We start from the raw sequence: 18,573 nt of genomic DNA, 5'->3' as shown, positions 1-18,573 counted from the left end.
ACTCATTCACACGCTCAAGCCCAACATTCACACGCTCAAGCCCAACATTCACACATCATACATATGGGGGCGGTTTTCCGACCCGAGATACCATTCTCACTGACCTGGGCTGTCATTTCTTACACTCATAAAAAACATACTTCTGCATAATCTGTCCAAGGCCCTTTAGCTGGAACTGCACATCCTGCCATTGCCACATAGTTTCTTTCATTTGGACTAATAAATATGTTACAGATTAATTTAATTTTGCCCAGCTCTTACCTGTTCAACGAATTCTGCATGGACCTTTTCCACACCCCATTTTTGTTTGACCACATTATTTTTCTCCCTTCTTCAATCGATTGCACTTCTCTTGATAGTAGTTAAATGTCAGCTTCTATCAATGATCCAGGTCAGGATGCCAGTTTTCACTGACTATTAGTTGAATTTTCAGGCAGGTACTTTTCTAGAAATTTTTCTTTTGTACTTGAAGGCAGCCCCATAAATCTTTGATAAATGAAGACTTTTGTTTAGGAAAAAAAAAATAACACTGTGATGCCGGAGCAGTGGATGTCTGCCATGCTGAGGTGTATCTCAGTTTTTCCCTTTCAAATGTTCCTTCCTGTGAGCATTCATCTTCTGTTTCGTATATTTAGAATAAGTTTGGTTGTTGTTTTTTTGTGTGTTTTTTTTGGTTTGGTTTGGTTTGGTTTGGTTTGGTTTGGTTTGGTTTTTTTTTGTGGCAGATTGATTTGGGTTGGGTTTAATATTGAACACTGAAGATTGCTAACAAGTTTTGGGTCACACCAGGAAGGCAGAACTGTACAGACTATAGTTAAAAACAGTCTGGACATATTTAATGTATGCGTATATTTATATCTTTTATACCATTACCATATCCAGTAATTTTACGTTACCTATTAAAAACTGGAATTTTCATTCTCTGTTTCTTTTTCTCTTTCTCTCTCATTTTTCCCTCCCACTTCCCACCCCATTCTCCCCTGGAATTTGACAGGAGGCTGAATTTCAGTCATTAAGAGAAGCTCTCTCCTTTGTGTCATTGATTGATGGATATTACAGATTAACTGCGGATGCCCACCATTATCTGTGTAAGGAAGTAGCTCCACCATCAGTCCTTGAAAATATCCAGAGCAACTGCCATGGACCAATTTTGTAAGCATTTTTTTAGCAATATAATAAGATGATGTTATTTTGGAAATATGAACTTGCATTGACTGTGAACCATAATGGATATCTTGAAATGTGTACTTATTACATTTATGTAACATAAAATGCTTTGCATTTTTCCTCTTATTTTTCACTTTGCAAAATACAGTGCCTTCTTGACATATTGCAAAAAATAAATGGAAATATTCTGGTTTTAATTTTTTTCCCTCAGTATTCTGTTTTCTTCAAGTGAGAACAGGTAGTGACATCATTATAGTTACTACCATGGCAGCAACATACAGTGTTATGGACAGAGGATCTTGTGTTTTTACTGCAGTCTCTAGTTGTTATATTAACTGAGTGTCCAGAGAGAAAAAGGCAAAATTGGGTAACACTCTCTTCAATATTTGAGCAAGGACTGCATTGAACTGCTAACCGTATGAATTGGAACTTCTGTTGATTTTAAGGAATGCTGTCTCTGTTTGTTTGCTTTGTTGGGTCTTTTTTTTTTTTGAGGAAGAATTTAGTACCTTAGTTGATTTTTTTTAAAAAAAAACTTATTTTAATAGTTCGTATAGTATTGTTTATTGTTTGCAGAAGCTAGAAGCTTAGAAGAATGAGCAGGCACTGTGCCCTTGTGGCCAAGAAGGCCAATGGCATCCTGGGGTATATTAGGAGGGGGGTGGTTAGTAGATCGAGAGAGGTTCTCCTTCCCCTCTACTCTGCCCTGGTGAGACCACACCTGGAATATTGTGTCCAGGTCTGGGCCCCTCAGTTCAAGAAGGACAGGGAACTGCTGGAGAGAGTCCAGCGCAGGGCAACAAAGATGATTAAGGGAGTGGAGCATCTCCCTTATGAGGAAAGGCTGAGGGAGCTGTGTCTCTTTAGCCTGGAGAAGAGGGGATTGAGGGGTGACCTTATTAATGTTTATAAATATGAGTGTCAGGATGATGAAACCAGGCTCTTCTGTGTGTCAACCAATGATAGGACAAGGAGCAGTGGGTATAAACTGGAACACAGGAGGTTCCACTTAAATATGAGAAGAAACTTCTTCTCAGTGAGGGTGGCAGAACACTGGAACAGGCTGCCCAGGGAGGTTGTGGAGTCTCCTACTCTGGAGGCATTCAAAACCCGCCTGGACGCCTTCCTGTGTAACCTCATCTGGGTGTTCCTGCTCCGGCAGGGTGATTGAACTAGATGATCTTTTGAGGTCCCTTCCAATCCCTAACATTATGTGATTCTGTGCAGTATTCAGTCAGGATAACATGAATATTTGCTTTAGTTACAGAAAACTTGAAAACTGATAGATGCAAGATATGTTCCTGAAACTAGCACTGTCTACTCAGCTAATACAGAATAGTTCTGTGAATTTCCTGATGACAGAAAGAGAATAGGTGGTATAACCTTCAAAAGAGATGGAGGAGGAGAGCATTAGAGACCTATACCGCTCTAATCATATTTCTTTCACTAACGTGTAGTGCTGTATATTGACCTTTATTTAGGGCTGTTTAGAAGAACATACAATATGTCCAGATGTTTCCAAGCCATTCTGTTCCTCATTCTCAGAGATGGATAGAAATAGTCAGTTAGCAAGGGCTGTTTAAGGGGAAATTGTTTTTTGTAGTAACAAATCATGTTTTATTTCAACTCCTCTCTCTTGTTAGCCCTTTCTCAAACCCACGTTTTCCACCCACACAAGTATTTTGATAATTTTAGCTTGTTTATTAGGCAGTTTTATTACAGCTTCTTCTCTAATGGATGCTGAAAGTTGTATCATAAGCCTAGGAGAATATACTTTTTTAGGCTGTAAAATTCCTCATTGTATAAATAATAGTGGTGTTTTCTGTATTAAGAATTTTTAATACACAGCTTCCTATATAAGCAGCCACCCTGAATATTGGAAAATAAAGGGATGAAAATACTAAAGGAAGCTGTAAAAATTTGAGAGTTTGAATTGTTGTTTTAGATATCTGATAATAGTGCTAATTAGCCAATCTCTGTTGCTGGTTTTTGAAATTATGCAATATTAAACTTTTTCTTTTTACTATAGCATGGACTTTGCTATCAGTAAACTGAAGAAAGCGGGTAATCAGACTGGTTTCTACGTTCTTCGTTGCAGTCCTAAAGATTTTAAAAAATACTTCCTCACCTTTGCTATAGAGGTTTGTATTCTGACTTAGTATCTGTGTAATCTTTGTTGCATTACAATAATGAGCATGGGATGTTCAGTAAATGATTCAGGATTTTCTCTCCAGAACATTTGTCTGATGTGTATATTGCATAGCTACTTCTATCAGATTGTCCAACTTTCAGGGTCTTGTGAGAAACATTAAAACACTTGCATGGTAAAGAATTGCTAATGACACATACCATATGCCTAGGAGAACAAGACAGGGAAGACAGCTTGAGAGTTCTGGGGTTGGTAACATGGCTCTTGGGACTGTAGTAAGTGTTTGGGTGATGGGCTGTTCTCAGGGTTTGGTTTTTTTTGTTCAGTTGTTGGGGTTTTGTTGTTGTTGTTTGGGATTTTTTTTTTGAAGGCTTGGGGTTTGTAGTTGCATTCTTTTGTGGGATTTTCATCCCTCCTGGCTGCACCCTCCACGAATAGAGCTTAGATAGTCTGGAGTATACAGCCCTTGGTGATCTGAATGTCTCTCCTTTATGGGTTGTTCTGGATTTGGGTCCTGTCCCCATCCCCAGTGCTAGGCCAGCCAGATTATTTGGCAGCTGTTAAGTAACACAGATCTCCTTCTGGATATCTGGCGTCAGCTTGAGTGGGAACCACCCTTGAAATGCCTGCAGTTCTCATCAGCTGAAGACCCAGATGCACCTCACTTCTGTGAGACTGCGGTCAGTGACAATACAGTATTTTAATATAGCTGTTAAACAATTGCATGATCTTGTTCCACGGATGGGTTTCTCTTAAATTCACAGAGCTGCCTCTGGGGTTTTAGCTAGGGAAAGTAATACAAGGGTTTTCCTGCTGGTTTGCAGCAAGCTAGCAAGTTCACAAAGTAGTCTGAGATACGTACATCTCTGAAAATGACGAAATAATGCTGATGTGTGGATAGAGAAGTAAACAGCCATTTTAAGATGTTTCACAAAATTGATATGTCAGTGAAGTATGCTTGCTGGAGAACTTTTTAGACTAAGAGATCAGTTCCTGAGCAAGCTTGGAGAGTCAAAGTCTGTGAATTGAGATTATGAATTAAGCCTGCCATTAACTGACCTAGCCATGGGTTAGTTTGTTTGGGTTTTTTCCATGTTCTGATTCTTTCTGGGCAAGCTGTTAGAAGGCTTTTGAGATTCAGAATTTGTTGGAACATTTTCTACAGTATTGACATGAAGGACCATGAAAGCACTATGAAGAGCTCCTCTTGTTTAAAAATATTTAATGGGATTTTTTCAAGATTCATTGTAAAAATAAATCAATGCATATTGAAAATCTATGCTAGGAACTAATTGCTTAGAACAGTACTCTAGACAGCAGAAAAACAGAATTACAGCTGAGATCTCCAGATGCTTGTTAAAAGAACACAGAGCATGAACATTTGGGTGATTGCTTCCAATAAAATTGTTTTGATGTTACCCCACATACAGGCAAAGAAGTTTTAACTACTAGCTCTGAAAGATTTTTCTTAGCATCCATTATCTGTTTTCTCAACTCCTTCTTTGCAGATTTTGTAACATTTGTTTTTCTTAGCATCAACATGCTAATTCCAGTGATGGGAGTACAATCATGTTTTTCTCAGAATCAATATTACATAGTGAGAGTAAACTAACAAACTATGGTAGTGTTTTGCTGAAGCATTCTTTCTTTAATTAGTAGAATCCTATAGATTTAGATAAGCTTTTAAATACTAAATATTGATAAATTTTATTTTTAATGTAAAAAATCTCTGCAGCGTGAGAATACCACTGATTATAAGCACTGCTTAATTACGAAGAATGAGAATGGTGAATATAATCTTAGTGGAACCAAGAGAAGTTTTGGTAACCTTAAGGATCTGTTGACCTGTTACCAGACAGAAACTGTCCGTTCAGACAGCATAATATTCCAGTTCATCAAATGCTGTCCTCCAAAACCAAAAGGTAAGAGAAAGATTTATTTCTAAGCAGAAGGTTTCCAACTTTTGGGTTAAAGATTTAAGAATAAGTTAATGTTAAATGACTTTCATGTAGGTAGATACATGTGTTTGGGGTTTTTTTTTAATTTTACTGACCGTTTTGTTTATCTTCTTAATCATAGTTTTCATAGTTTTCAGTCCTAGTGTCTGTCAAATTTTCCTTTGTTATTGATGGTCTTCCAGAATCATGGTAGCCAGTTTCATGATCAGAAGCAAAACTGGTTTCTTAATTGCAGTGAATTGTGTGCATCAGCATTTCTTCTTCAGTCAAGTGTTTTCATGTCTTGAGAAGAAAAGAGCTGCTAAATGTATAATTTCTCAGTAGGGTAGTTCCATAAGCAGAGAAACCAACAATGCCAGTGAATTTCTTGACATCTTAGCTGAATTATGCGAAGGCTGCAGTGTGGTTTCAGCTTCACTGAAAAAAACGTGTCTAATGGAGGTCCCGTGGAGTTTTCTCAAATTTAAATTAAAGGGTTTTACCTATCTTTGGTATTCCTATTATCTTTCTCCTTTATGGATTCTGATAATGTTTGTCACTTTTGCTTATTGTAAGTAGTACTTCTTAGTACTTAGTCTCTATCCAAGTCCCAGTTTAAACAAAAACTTGAGGAAATACTGTTTGATATCACTTTTACCTCTCTCAAATTTGATTGAAATTATCCAATGGATTCAAAAGTTTAGAAAAGAGATTTTACAGTGCACATGCACATTACAAATAATAATTTTGTGACCTTATTTCTGTATAAATCAAACAGAAATGTATACGCATCAGAATTATAAATAATTGAATAAACATACTAACAGACCTGCTTTACTTCATGGAAAGTCTTTTTTCAAAATCACTTGAAGAATACCTACTCTGTTAAGGTGATAAGGATCACTGAAGTGTTGCCGGGTCAAAAATACGTAAAAGTTCTAAAGGGGCATCAGAAAGACATGCACATCTTTACCAGAATGATTTCATAATACAAAAGAAGGTGACTTATATCCTCTTTTTTTGCACACCTGATTGCTATTACATACACAGGAGAAGCTGAAATATGAAAGGAAGCAGGACTGTTTTCAGAATGTGTGTCAAAAGTATGAAACTTGAAATAGCTAAGTAAGCCTAAATGTTTTTGCTGATCAGCAGAAAATCAGACTTTGAATTTGGTTAATGAAATACTGTGTGGCTTTTCAAATAAACTGATTTCAATGCAATATCTTATTTTTGTTGGATTAACAGGATCTCAATAATCCTCTGAAATAATATTGGCTTAGTTTTATATTTTACAAATTTAGTTTATTTTTCTTTTCCCTACCTTCTTTCTTCTCCTAGATAAATCAAATCTCCTAGTCTTCAGAAGCAATAGTGTTTCTGATGTACCTTCATCACCCACGCTACAGAGACACAATAATGTCAACCAGATGGTCTTTCACAAAATCCGGAATGAGGACTTGATATTTGTAAGCCCATTAGTTGCTTCTTCCACTGCAGATGGTTGGTTTAATATACAAGAAGTTTTTTAAAAAAATAGTATATGTTTAAAAGAACCATATCTGAGCTAGAAGATTTTGCTGTGGTCTTGCCCTAGAGTTGTTAGAGAAAATAATTTTATTTTAAATTTTCTGCTAATACAAATGATTGTGGGGTTTTGAAAGTAAGAAGTATCCTTTTGACTGCAGTAGTAGTTGTTTACTTTTAGAGATGTCTAAATATGTCTTAATAACTGCAGTTTCTTCCTCTCTGGTTCTTGCAGCAAGTTGTTTTCTGAGATCCTTGAGGAGTCTAAAAAATAAGCTAAGATTCAAGCTGTTTCTGATACAATTGATTCCTTGTCCCCTCAGTCTGATTCTAGAGGTGTGCTAGCTGTAAAGATTTGCATATACATTACTTAGGGTGGGTGTTTAAGAGATCTTTTGCAAAACAGTTAGAGATTTCTAATTTTTTGCCATCTCTGTCCTTCCTGTATTTTAGGAGGAGAGTCTTGGACAGGGCACGTTTACTAAGATATTCAAAGGTGTAAGGAAAGAAGTGGGCGACTATGGCCAGCTCCATCAAACCGAAGTTCTGTTAAAGGTGCTGGATAAAGTGCATAGAAACTACTCTGAGGTTAGTGTGATTGTTGGCTGCTATATAACATTCGTCTGTTCTACGATGAATATTACTTTTCTTAGAATAAATGAGTATTTGTTATGGTAGAGGGTTGTGTGTTGAACCAAGCTCATTCTTGGCCTTGTGACACCAGGAGGGTGGATTTGAGACTGACTTTGGGAAGGATACCTATGTACTTTATTTCCCCTCTCCCTACTGTCTGTTGGAGAATTCAGAGCTACCCACTGAGAGCCAGAGAACACTTTATTTATGTGATACAAGTACCACAAATGAGGTGGTATGGCCACAGAATTGCCTTTACCAATAAATTCTTTATTGACAGGTGAGGTACCAACATTTATGGAAAATTACTTTCTTTTAGTAGAATATCTTCAGTGTTCTGGAGTCATACTGATTGTCCAGTAAAATCAACTTTTCATGCCAAGTCATAACAAATCAGAAGTATATATGTATGAGAAACACTTGCCATATATAGAATCATCCTATTAATGTAGACTTTTCACTGTTTGAGTAAAGCTGTGGGCAAACCTGAAATGCCTTTGAGCAAAAACTATGATACTGGTAATATAATTGGGCTCAAGATTGTGTATGTGATAATTTAATTTTTAAGACTTTTAACAAGATGTGGTAATGTTTAATAAATATTGATATAACTTTATATGGCTGTTTATTGATTATTTTCATGAGATAATTGTATCAAATGCCTAATCAATCTAGCCGTGTTTACAGCAAGCCAAGAAAACCTATCTATTGGTTACTGAACTTTTCAATTACTTAAGAAAAAACCTATATGCAAAAAAGGAAAAGACATTTTGGATAGTTAGTATTCATAAGCAATGTAGGCCTACACTTTGGACAATTGAAGACTATAAAGAAATTATATTTTAACTTCAATAAGCTGAGTAATATGTTTGCATTGTAAAGCTAAGTGAAAATCAGTTGTTAAAAGGATTAGAGTACAGAAGTACAAATATAGTCACTTGAAGAGAAATGTGCTAATTTTCACCTTGTTTTGTTGGGTGAATAATCAGTATACAAGCAAGTGTAGTTGGAGATGCCATTGAAGAGAATAAAAAAAGGAATAAAGAAATAAAAGCATCTGAAACCTTCCTGACAAGGTTGGGTAAGGTCTTGCAGTAGTGGATTAGTAGTATAATACTTCTTGTCTTTTAACTTAATAATATGTTGCAATGAAATCAGTTGGAAAGTGAGTAGTGCACTATGAAAGAGTAAGTTGGAAACTAGACAGTGCATCATGAATTTGTCTGCTGTTTACATTACTTACTTAACTGACATGGAAAGGAAAATTCTATTTAAAATGTGGAGATACTGACTGCAGAAAAAGACACTGCTAACCTCTCTGGAACGTGGAATACCAATTGTTTAAAAAAAAATCTAAAACAACCACAAATAATATATATTATACAGGGTCTTTGCAATGAAATGGAAGTTGAAATGTTTTAAAAATGCCCATAGTTTTAATAAGCTTATCAGAAATCAGATAATGTTTTTGAGTTTTGTTTTCATTGATATTTATTCTTTCTCAAACTCTCTCCTTCCTCAAAGTCCTTCTTTGAGGCAGCAAGCATGATGAGCCAGCTTTCTTACAAACATTTGGTGTTAAACTATGGAGTCTGCGTATGTGGAGAGGAGAGTAAGTAGAAATTAATTATCTTTTTGTACTAATTTTAGACAGCTGTCATTAGAGTTTGCCAATGTTTCTGGGTAAAAGCAGGAGGGAAAAATGAAAAAAAAAGTGTGTTGCACTAGCAGGACACCCACTGCATGTTCACATTGCTGTAGTATTAGTCTTGCTGTCTGAGAACTAGTTAATATACTGATAACAAAGAACATGGAAAAATTGTGTAAGTGCAGTCAGTGTGAAAAGTAACGTCTATAAATTACTCACAATCATGTCTGTTCTATCTGAAAATCTCACTTTTGAAAAGTTTTGCTGAACTTCTGAAGTGACCTTTTGAAATGCCAGAAAAATTGCACCTCTACGTTGTATGAACCGTGGTTAGTTAGAAAGGGAAGTGCTTTGCTACCCAAGAAAATCTTCATTTACTGTGATCAGAAATGCAGAAACTGCCACCCGTTCCCACGCATGTACTGACTTTTTGAACGCAAAAATAGCTTTGGGAAGTTTGGTTTGGAAATCCCATTTCGAAAAAATAGGTCCCATTATTTCAACAAAAACACCACCAAATGTTAACAAAGGTAAAATCTTTGCATTGTCTACAGAAGCAGAGTGTGTTTCCAGTTTCGCTTACTGCATGGTGACTATTTATTAATTTGTTTGACTGTTTTTATAAGAACACCTGAAATACTTTTATAATATCTTGTAATTAAATCTTAACTTTTGACAGCTGTCATACGCTTGTGTGTGCTAACTTCAAATATGCACTGATGTGTCTCACTTTAGCAGTTCCTCCTCATTATTCAGGACACTGGGCAGAAATGTCAGTTTGTCCTAAAACCATTTTTTTTTCAGTGTTTGGAAGTTTGTAACAAAGGGAAGCAATTTTTAATTGTATAAACCTATTACATGGATGGTTGTCTGCACTGAGAGAGAAGGAATTTGGAAAAGCAGGCTAGATTCTGTATCAGGAGTTGTTTCCCTTTGGAACTTGGAAAAGGCACAGCACTGTGTTTGTCCAAGAGCTTGTTACACCATTTTATTTGCAAAAACACCTACGAGTGTTTTTTCTAGTTCATTCCTTGTACTATGCAGGGGGACTACATACAAAATTTCAGGTAGATCAAGTGTGTAGTTAAAAAAAAAATATCTAAAGATGTATATGATCACATAGTTCTTTAGATCACAGTTGCCCTCCATAGGCAGTTCTGTTTCTGAAGGCAAAGGGCTTATTATAGTTTAATAAGAGGCATGTACTAAGGAATAGGAAGAAAGGCTCTTATTTTTTCCTCTGAGTCACACACTTGATATACAGATTTTACGAAAATTACTTCACATAATTGTACAAAAAAAAAAAAAAAAACACACCTGAATTTTTATATCTTTAATTTGTCATAAAAAATTGGTTTGTTATAACAGATATAAAACCTGAGGTTCCCAGTGTCTTTAGATTCTAAATGAGAAGTGCTTCAATGTGAGCATCTTCCAGCTGAAGGAAAGAGTTCAGTCATGCAATTTGAAATTATTGTATTGAAACTGATGAAGGCTGTGCAGCACTATGAGATGGATCTTGTTTCTTGGGTTATTCACTGGATGACTGCATGAAGGCATATGCCATATATATATATATATATATATATATATATATATATATGTAACTTTTTTTCAGTGCAAATATTAGTCTGTTTCCAAGATACGCATCTTCTGTTAGAAAAGCATTTTATTTTTCACTAAGAATATGGAGTGTGACAACTATGAAGTGAATGTTAACTCACTACATTGATATTGCAGTACATTACTATGCTTTGTCAGAAGTTAAGTTACTTATTGTGCCTTTCAAGTGAGGGTGAAAGGATGTTCACTGGATTTGTTCAGATGGAAACCTATTCTTTAAAACAACCTATTAAATACAGTAATTTTGCATTTTAAAAGCAATAAGGCAAATTTCCACACTGTGAATAACGGTAAAGAACACAGAATTTGTGGCAGTACTCAGATGTTATACATAGCTTTGTTCCCAAACATGGTATAACAGAGATGAGTAGTACTAGAGTAATGAATCTGTCTTGAAATTACTTTTTTGTGTGTGTGTTGGTTTTAATGTTACTCTTTTTACTATTTTAAATCAGACATCCTTGTACAAGAATATGTAAAATTTGGATCCTTGGACACGTATTTGAAAAAGAACAAAAATGTTATAAATATCTTGTGGAAGCTGGAAGTAGCCAAACAGCTGGCACTAGCTATGCATTTTCTGGTAAGCAGTTTATTCTACAGTTTTGGTAATAGCTGAATTCAAGTGTTTCAGGCTAATACATGTAGAATGGCTGAGTTATTACGCCCCTTCTCAAAACTCTGGAGGAGGGTATTTGAAGATAGTGAATAACCAAGGACAGAGCATTGTGTCTTGCACAAAGTGTAATTGAATTTCTCATTCTTTTTTTAATCCTTTATGTTTCAGTTGAAATAAAAATACATTTCTAGTAATTCCCCCCCTACCCCTACCTCCCAGGAATCAGTCCTTTCTGGTTTTCCCTTCTTAACTCATGATGCTGAATATAAATTATTTCCTGGTAGTGTTAGTAGTTAACCACTGGGAGGGGAAAACATTGTACTGTTCAGACTACTAGTACATTCGTTTTGTGCACCAGCTCCCAACCTTACAGTCTATTTAATTCAGTGTAAAGGCTGTTATTTGAGACAGGTTATATGATTAGATGAATCTTCCCTTTAACAAGTTTAAATGATGGACCAGTATTCTTCCCCTATAATAAAGGTCAGATATTTTTAAACCTAAAGCTTGAGGTAGATAATTTAAAATGTGTAAAAATTGGCTAGAAAGCGTAAGTCTGAGAGGAACTGGTGACATGTCTGATATTTGATCAACTTAAATCTATGATCGTTGTTTTCTCTACTGTTGTTTCCCTTATGCTGTAAAATATTGGTTTTAAAATACATCTTCAAACATAAGTTTTTTGTCAGTATTTATAAGACACACTTTTGCTCATAGGAAGATAAAGGCCTTGTTCATGGGAATGTCTGTGCAAAAAACATCTTGCTTATCAGAGAGGAAGACAGGAAGTCTGGAAACCTCCCGTTTATAAAACTAAGTGATCCTGGCATCAGCATTACAGTTTTGCCAAGAGACAGTAAGTTTTTGTGTCAGCTTTCTTGTTTAATGCTTCTGACTTATAAATAAATAAATAAATCTGTGGGGTTTTGGTTGATTGGTTGGTTGTTTTTTTGTCATTGTTTTGTGATTTGTTGATGTGTTTGTTTTGGTTTGGGTGTCTTGTTTTTCTGACCACCATCTAAGGTACTTCTGTTATTTTGTCTGTCACTTTAAAATAATTTCTCCATTCCTGGTCAGCAGTTTTGAATGTTTCTTCTTTATCAGCAAATAGTAACAGGAAATAAAGCCACCATTATCCATTGTGTGAGGTGGTGTTTTTTGGTTTTTTTTTTCTGCTGTTCTCATTTTCAAGCTCATTTTCACTGGTGGTATTATTAGTATGCTACAGTGTGCTGTGAATAAGTCTGTTGCACCTCCTGGCAGCTGCTGAACTTAGTATCTTATTATTGATCAAGACTGAATTGTTGTATTCTATAGCTTACATAAGCTTTCAGAGCTGAAACTAAATGCACTTTTGAAAATGTTGTCTGGCAGTTGAAAATCATCTTCAGTGCATTTCTTGGTCAATGCCAGAAGCCACTTGATGGTGCTATAAACACTGTATTATCGTCTGACATTGAGGCTGTTCTAATACTGTTTATGAAGCAAAATGCATTAAATGAAAAAAAATTGTAAGTGTGTGCAAGATTTTTGTGCTAATGAAATTGAAGCAACCTTACTTTTCTTTATCTAGTCTTTTTAATAACTTTGGAAAAATTAACACACTTTATACTTTGTAATTTTATACATGCCAAAAGAGATAATACATCTAAGAGACTATAAGCAATGCAGTGTCGTTATTTTCCAATAAACTGTTGAAATTCCCTCTTTTTAAAGGAGAAGCCTACGTTAATCTTGTGAGATCTAATTTTAAGGACCTCTGACACGTACAGAATAATCTTTTAACTTTTTACTACACTCAGTACCAAAAGTTTAAAAATCAAATAGTAGGAAATTTCTTGTTATGGCGCCTTTACTCTGCCGCTATGTGCCAACTACTAGCAAAGTACTTTTTACTCTTTGCCCTCTAGTTTCTTTGTGGTAGCTACTAAATTTTGGTAACGTTGTGTAAAATACAGATGTTGGAGCAAAAATATAATGTGTAAATGACATTAAGGTGGTTTTACAACATGAGGCTCATTTTACAATAAAACTAATGGTCCTCCATTCTGATTCATAAGTATTTTTATGTGTTCTGTAGCTTTTTTTTTTTTTTTTTTCCAGGCAGGAGTGAAAACTTGGAAATGTATTAAAATCACATCACAGAATGAAATTCCTATATATACTAAAGTAATTTTTACTAAATCAAATATGCTATAGAATTTTCTGGTTTTATTATTCATCTTAACATGATGTTTCCTTTGCATGATTGTGCAGTTCTTCTTGAGCGAATACCATGGGTCCCACCTGAATGTATTGAGAATCCCAAACAACTAAGCCTGGCCACAGACAAATGGAGCTTTGGTACTACTTTGTGGGAAATCTGCAGCGGGGGAGACAAACCTCTGAGTGCACTGGATTCTTCAAGAGTAAGTTTTACTGAGTCTGCAGTCACAACAGCTCTTTGGATACTTATAATTTAAAATGTCTGCTGTTGTAACTGTATCAGTGTGTAAGGTGGTATGGGCCATGACCACTGTAGGAAAAGGACACTTTTACTGGTAAATAATGATCAGAAGTGATGAGTTGAGGTTTGGTTTTATGTTGTTGGGTTTAATTTTTATGGGGACAAAGTATGGTGTTCCCAGTATTCTCTTGTTCATGTTTCTGTTACATTGTTACAACAATGTGTCAGTTTAAACAAAAAGCGTTCCTAATATGTACATGAATTTCAATAGGTATTATTCTAGTAGTTCAACATCTTGAATGCTGCAAGACTTTGTGTGTTGGAGATATATTCTACTGTTTTAGTTAAACCAGAAATGTTAACTTTGACTCAGTTAGGGACAGGGGGCAAAGGGGTAGCATGTTCCAGTAAAATTTTTTTTTCTTATATATTTGCTTCCATAGTTGGAAGCAAAAAGTTTCTTTCCTTTACTACAAAAAGATTCATTGTGTTATGTTTTATAAATGGACTGTTACCTTCTCACAATCCACATTCTTTCATAATGCTTATGAAGCATTTTACAGCTGGAAATGCTTAGCCAGCTCACAGGGGGTAGAATTTTCTGCTGGATCCATCCAACTGAGGTTTTATGGAATTACCAACAAAACAGGCACAGTCTTTCTCATTATCTTCACCCGTTTTCTTAATCTTCCACCAGCAACTGACTGGGAATTTCTGAACTGATTACTCTGAATCGTGCTACATAGTCATCCATTTGATTTGAGTTAGTCAGATCTGCGTTTGGTGAGATGACAAGTCTAGGTTGACAGCTGTAATTTTCGACTGCTCTGGTGAGAATGTTAAGGCTTCTGCAGCTCTTCATGGTTGTACATTAAAACAGCTTTTATCTGTTTAATTCCAGAAACTGCAGTTTTATGAAGATAGGCACCAGCTTCCTGCCCCCAACTGGACAGAACTAGCAAACCTCATAAACAACTGTATGGATTATGAGCCAGATTTCAGGCCTTCATTTAGAGCAATTATACGTGACTTGAACAGTTTGTTCACTCCAGGTGAGTCTGTGATACAACAGGAACACAGTAGACAGAAAGAACCTTGATTACCATTGGTTCATTTTCATATGGTGCTTTCCCTTTCGGTGTGTTGACCCCATAACCACTCTTCAAAGCAGCCCTGGAAATCTGAGTTCATAAGGGCACTATGTTACTGCTTTTTAGTTTTTTGTAAGAGAAAACAGTTTTCTGGTTTGATTAATATCTATCCCAAACATTCAGTCTCTTACTGAAGTATCTTATGTTTGTGACTGTCTTTCTTTATTCTCTCAATACAACAAATAGGTGCCTTTCTTTTTTCCAAGTGGAAGACACATGTTATCAGAAGCTGTTGTGACATTTACATTTCTCCCTTCTGCAGTAGTGGAGTTGTTGTACAATAGTTGCTAAATTTGAAGTACAATAGGCCTGCAAAAAAAAAAGGAAAATTAGGAGATTAAGGCAAGACTTGCTGTTAGTCAAGACAAGATATTCGACATTTTTGTCATACGTCTTTCTCTTTGACTCCAAGTTACTATATAGAAATTAGGGTGGTTATTGATATTCTACTGAGCTTTTGGGTATGCCAAGCAGAGATAGAACATACCACGATTGTAATAAGTTTCTTCATTCTTCTCTTGACTTTCCTGTGCCACTTGTTACCTTCCTCTCTCTGCTTCTTCCTCCTGCCCTTCAGATTATGAGCTGTTGACGGAGAGTGATATGTTGCCAAATATGAGAATTGGAGCACTTGGATTTTCTGGTGCTTTTGAGGATCGTGACCCAACACAGTTTGAAGAAAGACATCTGAAGTTTTTACAGCAACTTGGCAAGGTAGGTTGTTTTAAAATTCTCTAATCGCCTAGGAAATAACTATATTTTTCAGTATCTTCCAATGACCCCATATACATTATTTACATTGACAATTCTGTTACAGAAATTAATAATTTCAGTCATATCTGACCACAATGTGCAGTTCCCTTTAGATCTTTTTCCAGATTGACAATATCATTAAATAGAACAAAGATGACTGACCTCTACAATGAATCCAGTCACACCAGAAGGCTAAAATCTTTTTCAGTAATGCAGAGCTGCATCTGACATAAAGTTTTTTTCTTTTTTTATACATGGTATTAATTGAAAAATGCTCATGCATACTCTAAGAAGCTGGAATATGCAGTCCCTAAATTCATTAGTGTCTTTGAGATATAGTAGTCCTTGAACATTTTAGGCTTTAGAAATCAGCATTTGGTTACTAGTTTTACAAGTCACTGCAGCCTGGCTGTGTGAAAGCATGCCTAGACAGATGACCAAGCGCAACCAGCAGATTTTCACCAAGTACCGTTTTTTCATAATGGTTCCTTGTTAGTTGATGTTTTTTTATTGACATGATAGATATAAGTTCCTTTGATTCCAAGTCCTAGTGAAAGCGAAGCAGCAGAACTACTTCTGTTTGCAGATGGTTGGCTGTTGACTGTACATGGTAGCATAGCACAGGGAGAGAAAGAGAGCGGTGGCAGGTGATAACTGCATAAAGGAAGATAAAGACAATATAAATGAGGAAAGGAGGAAAGTGAAACCTTGAAACATACAGGAGGAGAACCAGCAAGAAACAAAGAAGAATTGAGAGCCAAGAGGAACCTAAATGAAGGGGTTTTTGCCAGCGCAGGAAACGTATGCCAACTGACCGTTTGAAAGTAGAAGTGGAAATTTGTGAAGAAGGGAGAGAAAATTAATGGGTGTCACCCCCTTTCCTTGTCCTGTTTTCCTCCTGTGCTGTTTGCATCCTTTCATAGAACATTTTTCTTACAGAACTGTTAGCTGTGATCCTGTACTCCTTTTCTCTCAGGGAGATATTGTGACATTTCACTTAAATAATTAATTGTGGTCACCTTACTTCTGATACAGTGAGCACTGAGGCAGTGTGAACAAGCACTAATAAAGAGACAATGATAAGGACTTGTTTTTAATTCAATATTTCCATTTGTCATCTAGGGAAATTTTGGCAGTGTTGAGATGTGCCGGTATGATCCACTGCAGGATAATACTGGGGAGGTGGTGGCTGTGAAAAAGCTGCAACATAGCACAGAAGAGCACCTTAGGGACTTTGAAAGAGAAATTGAAATACTTAAATCTCTGCAACATGATAACATTGTTAAATACAAAGGAGTATGCTACAGTGCAGGTACGTGCTATATTGAATACACCTTGAGGTGTACACCTAAGTGTGCATACTGAGAAATTCGGAGAGGTGAGTGTTTATGAAAGCCACTGTCTTGTCCTGACTTTACCAGGTCTTAGCACAAATCAAAGGAAATGGTGTTTTTAGTACACTATGTCTCAGTACAAGGTGGACATTTTATTCATTCAGTTCATTGCACAATTTGATTGATTTAGTGAAAGTGCCATTTTGTCTAGTTACCCAGTTTCTTTGTCTTAAAGCATGAAAGTCTTCCTAGAAAAGAATTTAGGGTTAAGTGGAAAAATGCAACCATTTTGTAACTGTTGTTCTATTTTGCTCAATGTAGTGTCCCAGAGTGGATATTACTAATTCTTGTACAGCCGATGCAGTAAAAGACTAGACAGGAAAAAGTTTCAGAAATGGATGTGTTTGAGTGAATTGTTGGCGCTGTTCAAGTTGATGACTGAAAGCATGGGCTCAAAATCAGGCTAACTTCTTAAAGATGGTAAAATTGCTGACCAGTCGATAACAGTTACCGTTCTGATGTTCATCTCTGCAATGAGGAGGAATTACATAAACACAGATACATGCATGTGGCAATTTTACTTTGCTTTAACAATAGTAGTTAAAGTATTGATGAGGGGCTCTTGATTAGTGATGCTCTGTATATCAAGCATATTCACATTATTGTTGTGTTTAAAATAATTGGCATTTCCTGAACAAATGCAGTTAACTAGTATATGAAAAATTGCATTGTGATGTCCATGTAATAAACTATTTTTTGTATTAATACTATTTTCTATTACTTTTATTCATATACTTTTGTGAATATTATTTTTTCTGTCACTTTCCAATTGCAAGTTTTAAAATATAAAGTGTATTTTGTTGTTTTTGTAAAAGGTCGTAGAAATCTAAGATTGATTATGGAATATTTACCATATGGAAGTTTACGAGATTATCTGCAGAAACACAAGGAGAGGCTGGACCACAAGAAACTTTTGCTGTATGCATCTCAGATATGCAAGGTAGGAAGTTTCAGATTGATATTCTTCAACAAATTTTTCTCCCTTTGGTCTTGCCTCATTTGTCTCAAAACAACCAAAACTGGATGTTTTGGTGTATCTTTTATAATACTGTTGGGCTGATAGCACCACATAACACTAAAAGAAGTAGCAGTATGTGTTCCTATACTCAAGAACCAGACAAACTTCTGAGTATTTTAATACAGGGTGCAGAGACTGGCCTCTTTGCTGACCAAGGCTGAGTATACTCCATTTATTTGTGTTTATTTTATAGTTTGCTTAGCTTGTATTTCATTCAGAAGAATTAGAGCATTTTTTCTCCCTAATGAGAGCAGAAATAAAATTTTACTGGAGTTAATGCACTCACCCAGGCAAACTGTTCATGACATACCATAATGGGTTTTTCAGAATGTTGACATTGGGCTGTAAAAACACTGTAACATCATGTTATATGTTTAAGATATTTACTTTAAACTGTAAATAATATTAGCTTATTTAGCAGAAAGAGCAAAGATACGTGGTTTCTGTATGAAGAACTAGAGGTCATAGAAGTGCCCAAAGCCGTAATATATGATTTGTTAGTCTCAGT

General features: G+C 35.8%; 1 protein-coding gene across 6 annotated transcripts in view; it reads left to right on the top strand.

Annotated features, from left to right (window-relative positions):
* JAK2 (Janus kinase 2) overlaps nt 1–18,573 on the top strand; it is a 91,833-nt gene that overhangs the window by 60,101 nt on the left and 13,159 nt on the right. For all 6 annotated transcript variants that reach the window (XM_065861096.2, XM_065861097.2, XM_071802875.1 and 3 more), the window contains 13 exons: nt 995–1,152; nt 3,197–3,308; nt 5,052–5,238; nt 6,595–6,722; nt 7,234–7,368; nt 8,938–9,025; nt 11,140–11,267; nt 12,021–12,159; nt 13,560–13,711; nt 14,651–14,801; nt 15,478–15,614; nt 16,776–16,965; nt 17,863–17,987. In XM_065861096.2, coding sequence (XP_065717168.1) covers nt 995–1,152; nt 3,197–3,308; nt 5,052–5,238; nt 6,595–6,722; nt 7,234–7,368; nt 8,938–9,025; nt 11,140–11,267; nt 12,021–12,159; nt 13,560–13,711; nt 14,651–14,801; nt 15,478–15,614; nt 16,776–16,965; nt 17,863–17,987 — 1,830 coding nt within the window. The remainder of the gene's footprint in view (nt 1–994; nt 1,153–3,196; nt 3,309–5,051; nt 5,239–6,594; nt 6,723–7,233; nt 7,369–8,937; nt 9,026–11,139; nt 11,268–12,020; nt 12,160–13,559; nt 13,712–14,650; nt 14,802–15,477; nt 15,615–16,775; nt 16,966–17,862; nt 17,988–18,573) is intronic.

This window comes from Patagioenas fasciata, chromosome Z (genome assembly GCF_037038585.1).
Source record: "Patagioenas fasciata isolate bPatFas1 chromosome Z, bPatFas1.hap1, whole genome shotgun sequence".
In the NCBI taxonomy this organism is placed as follows: domain Eukaryota; kingdom Metazoa; phylum Chordata; class Aves; order Columbiformes; family Columbidae; genus Patagioenas; species Patagioenas fasciata.
This window is presented reverse-complemented; position numbering and strand designations above follow the sequence as displayed.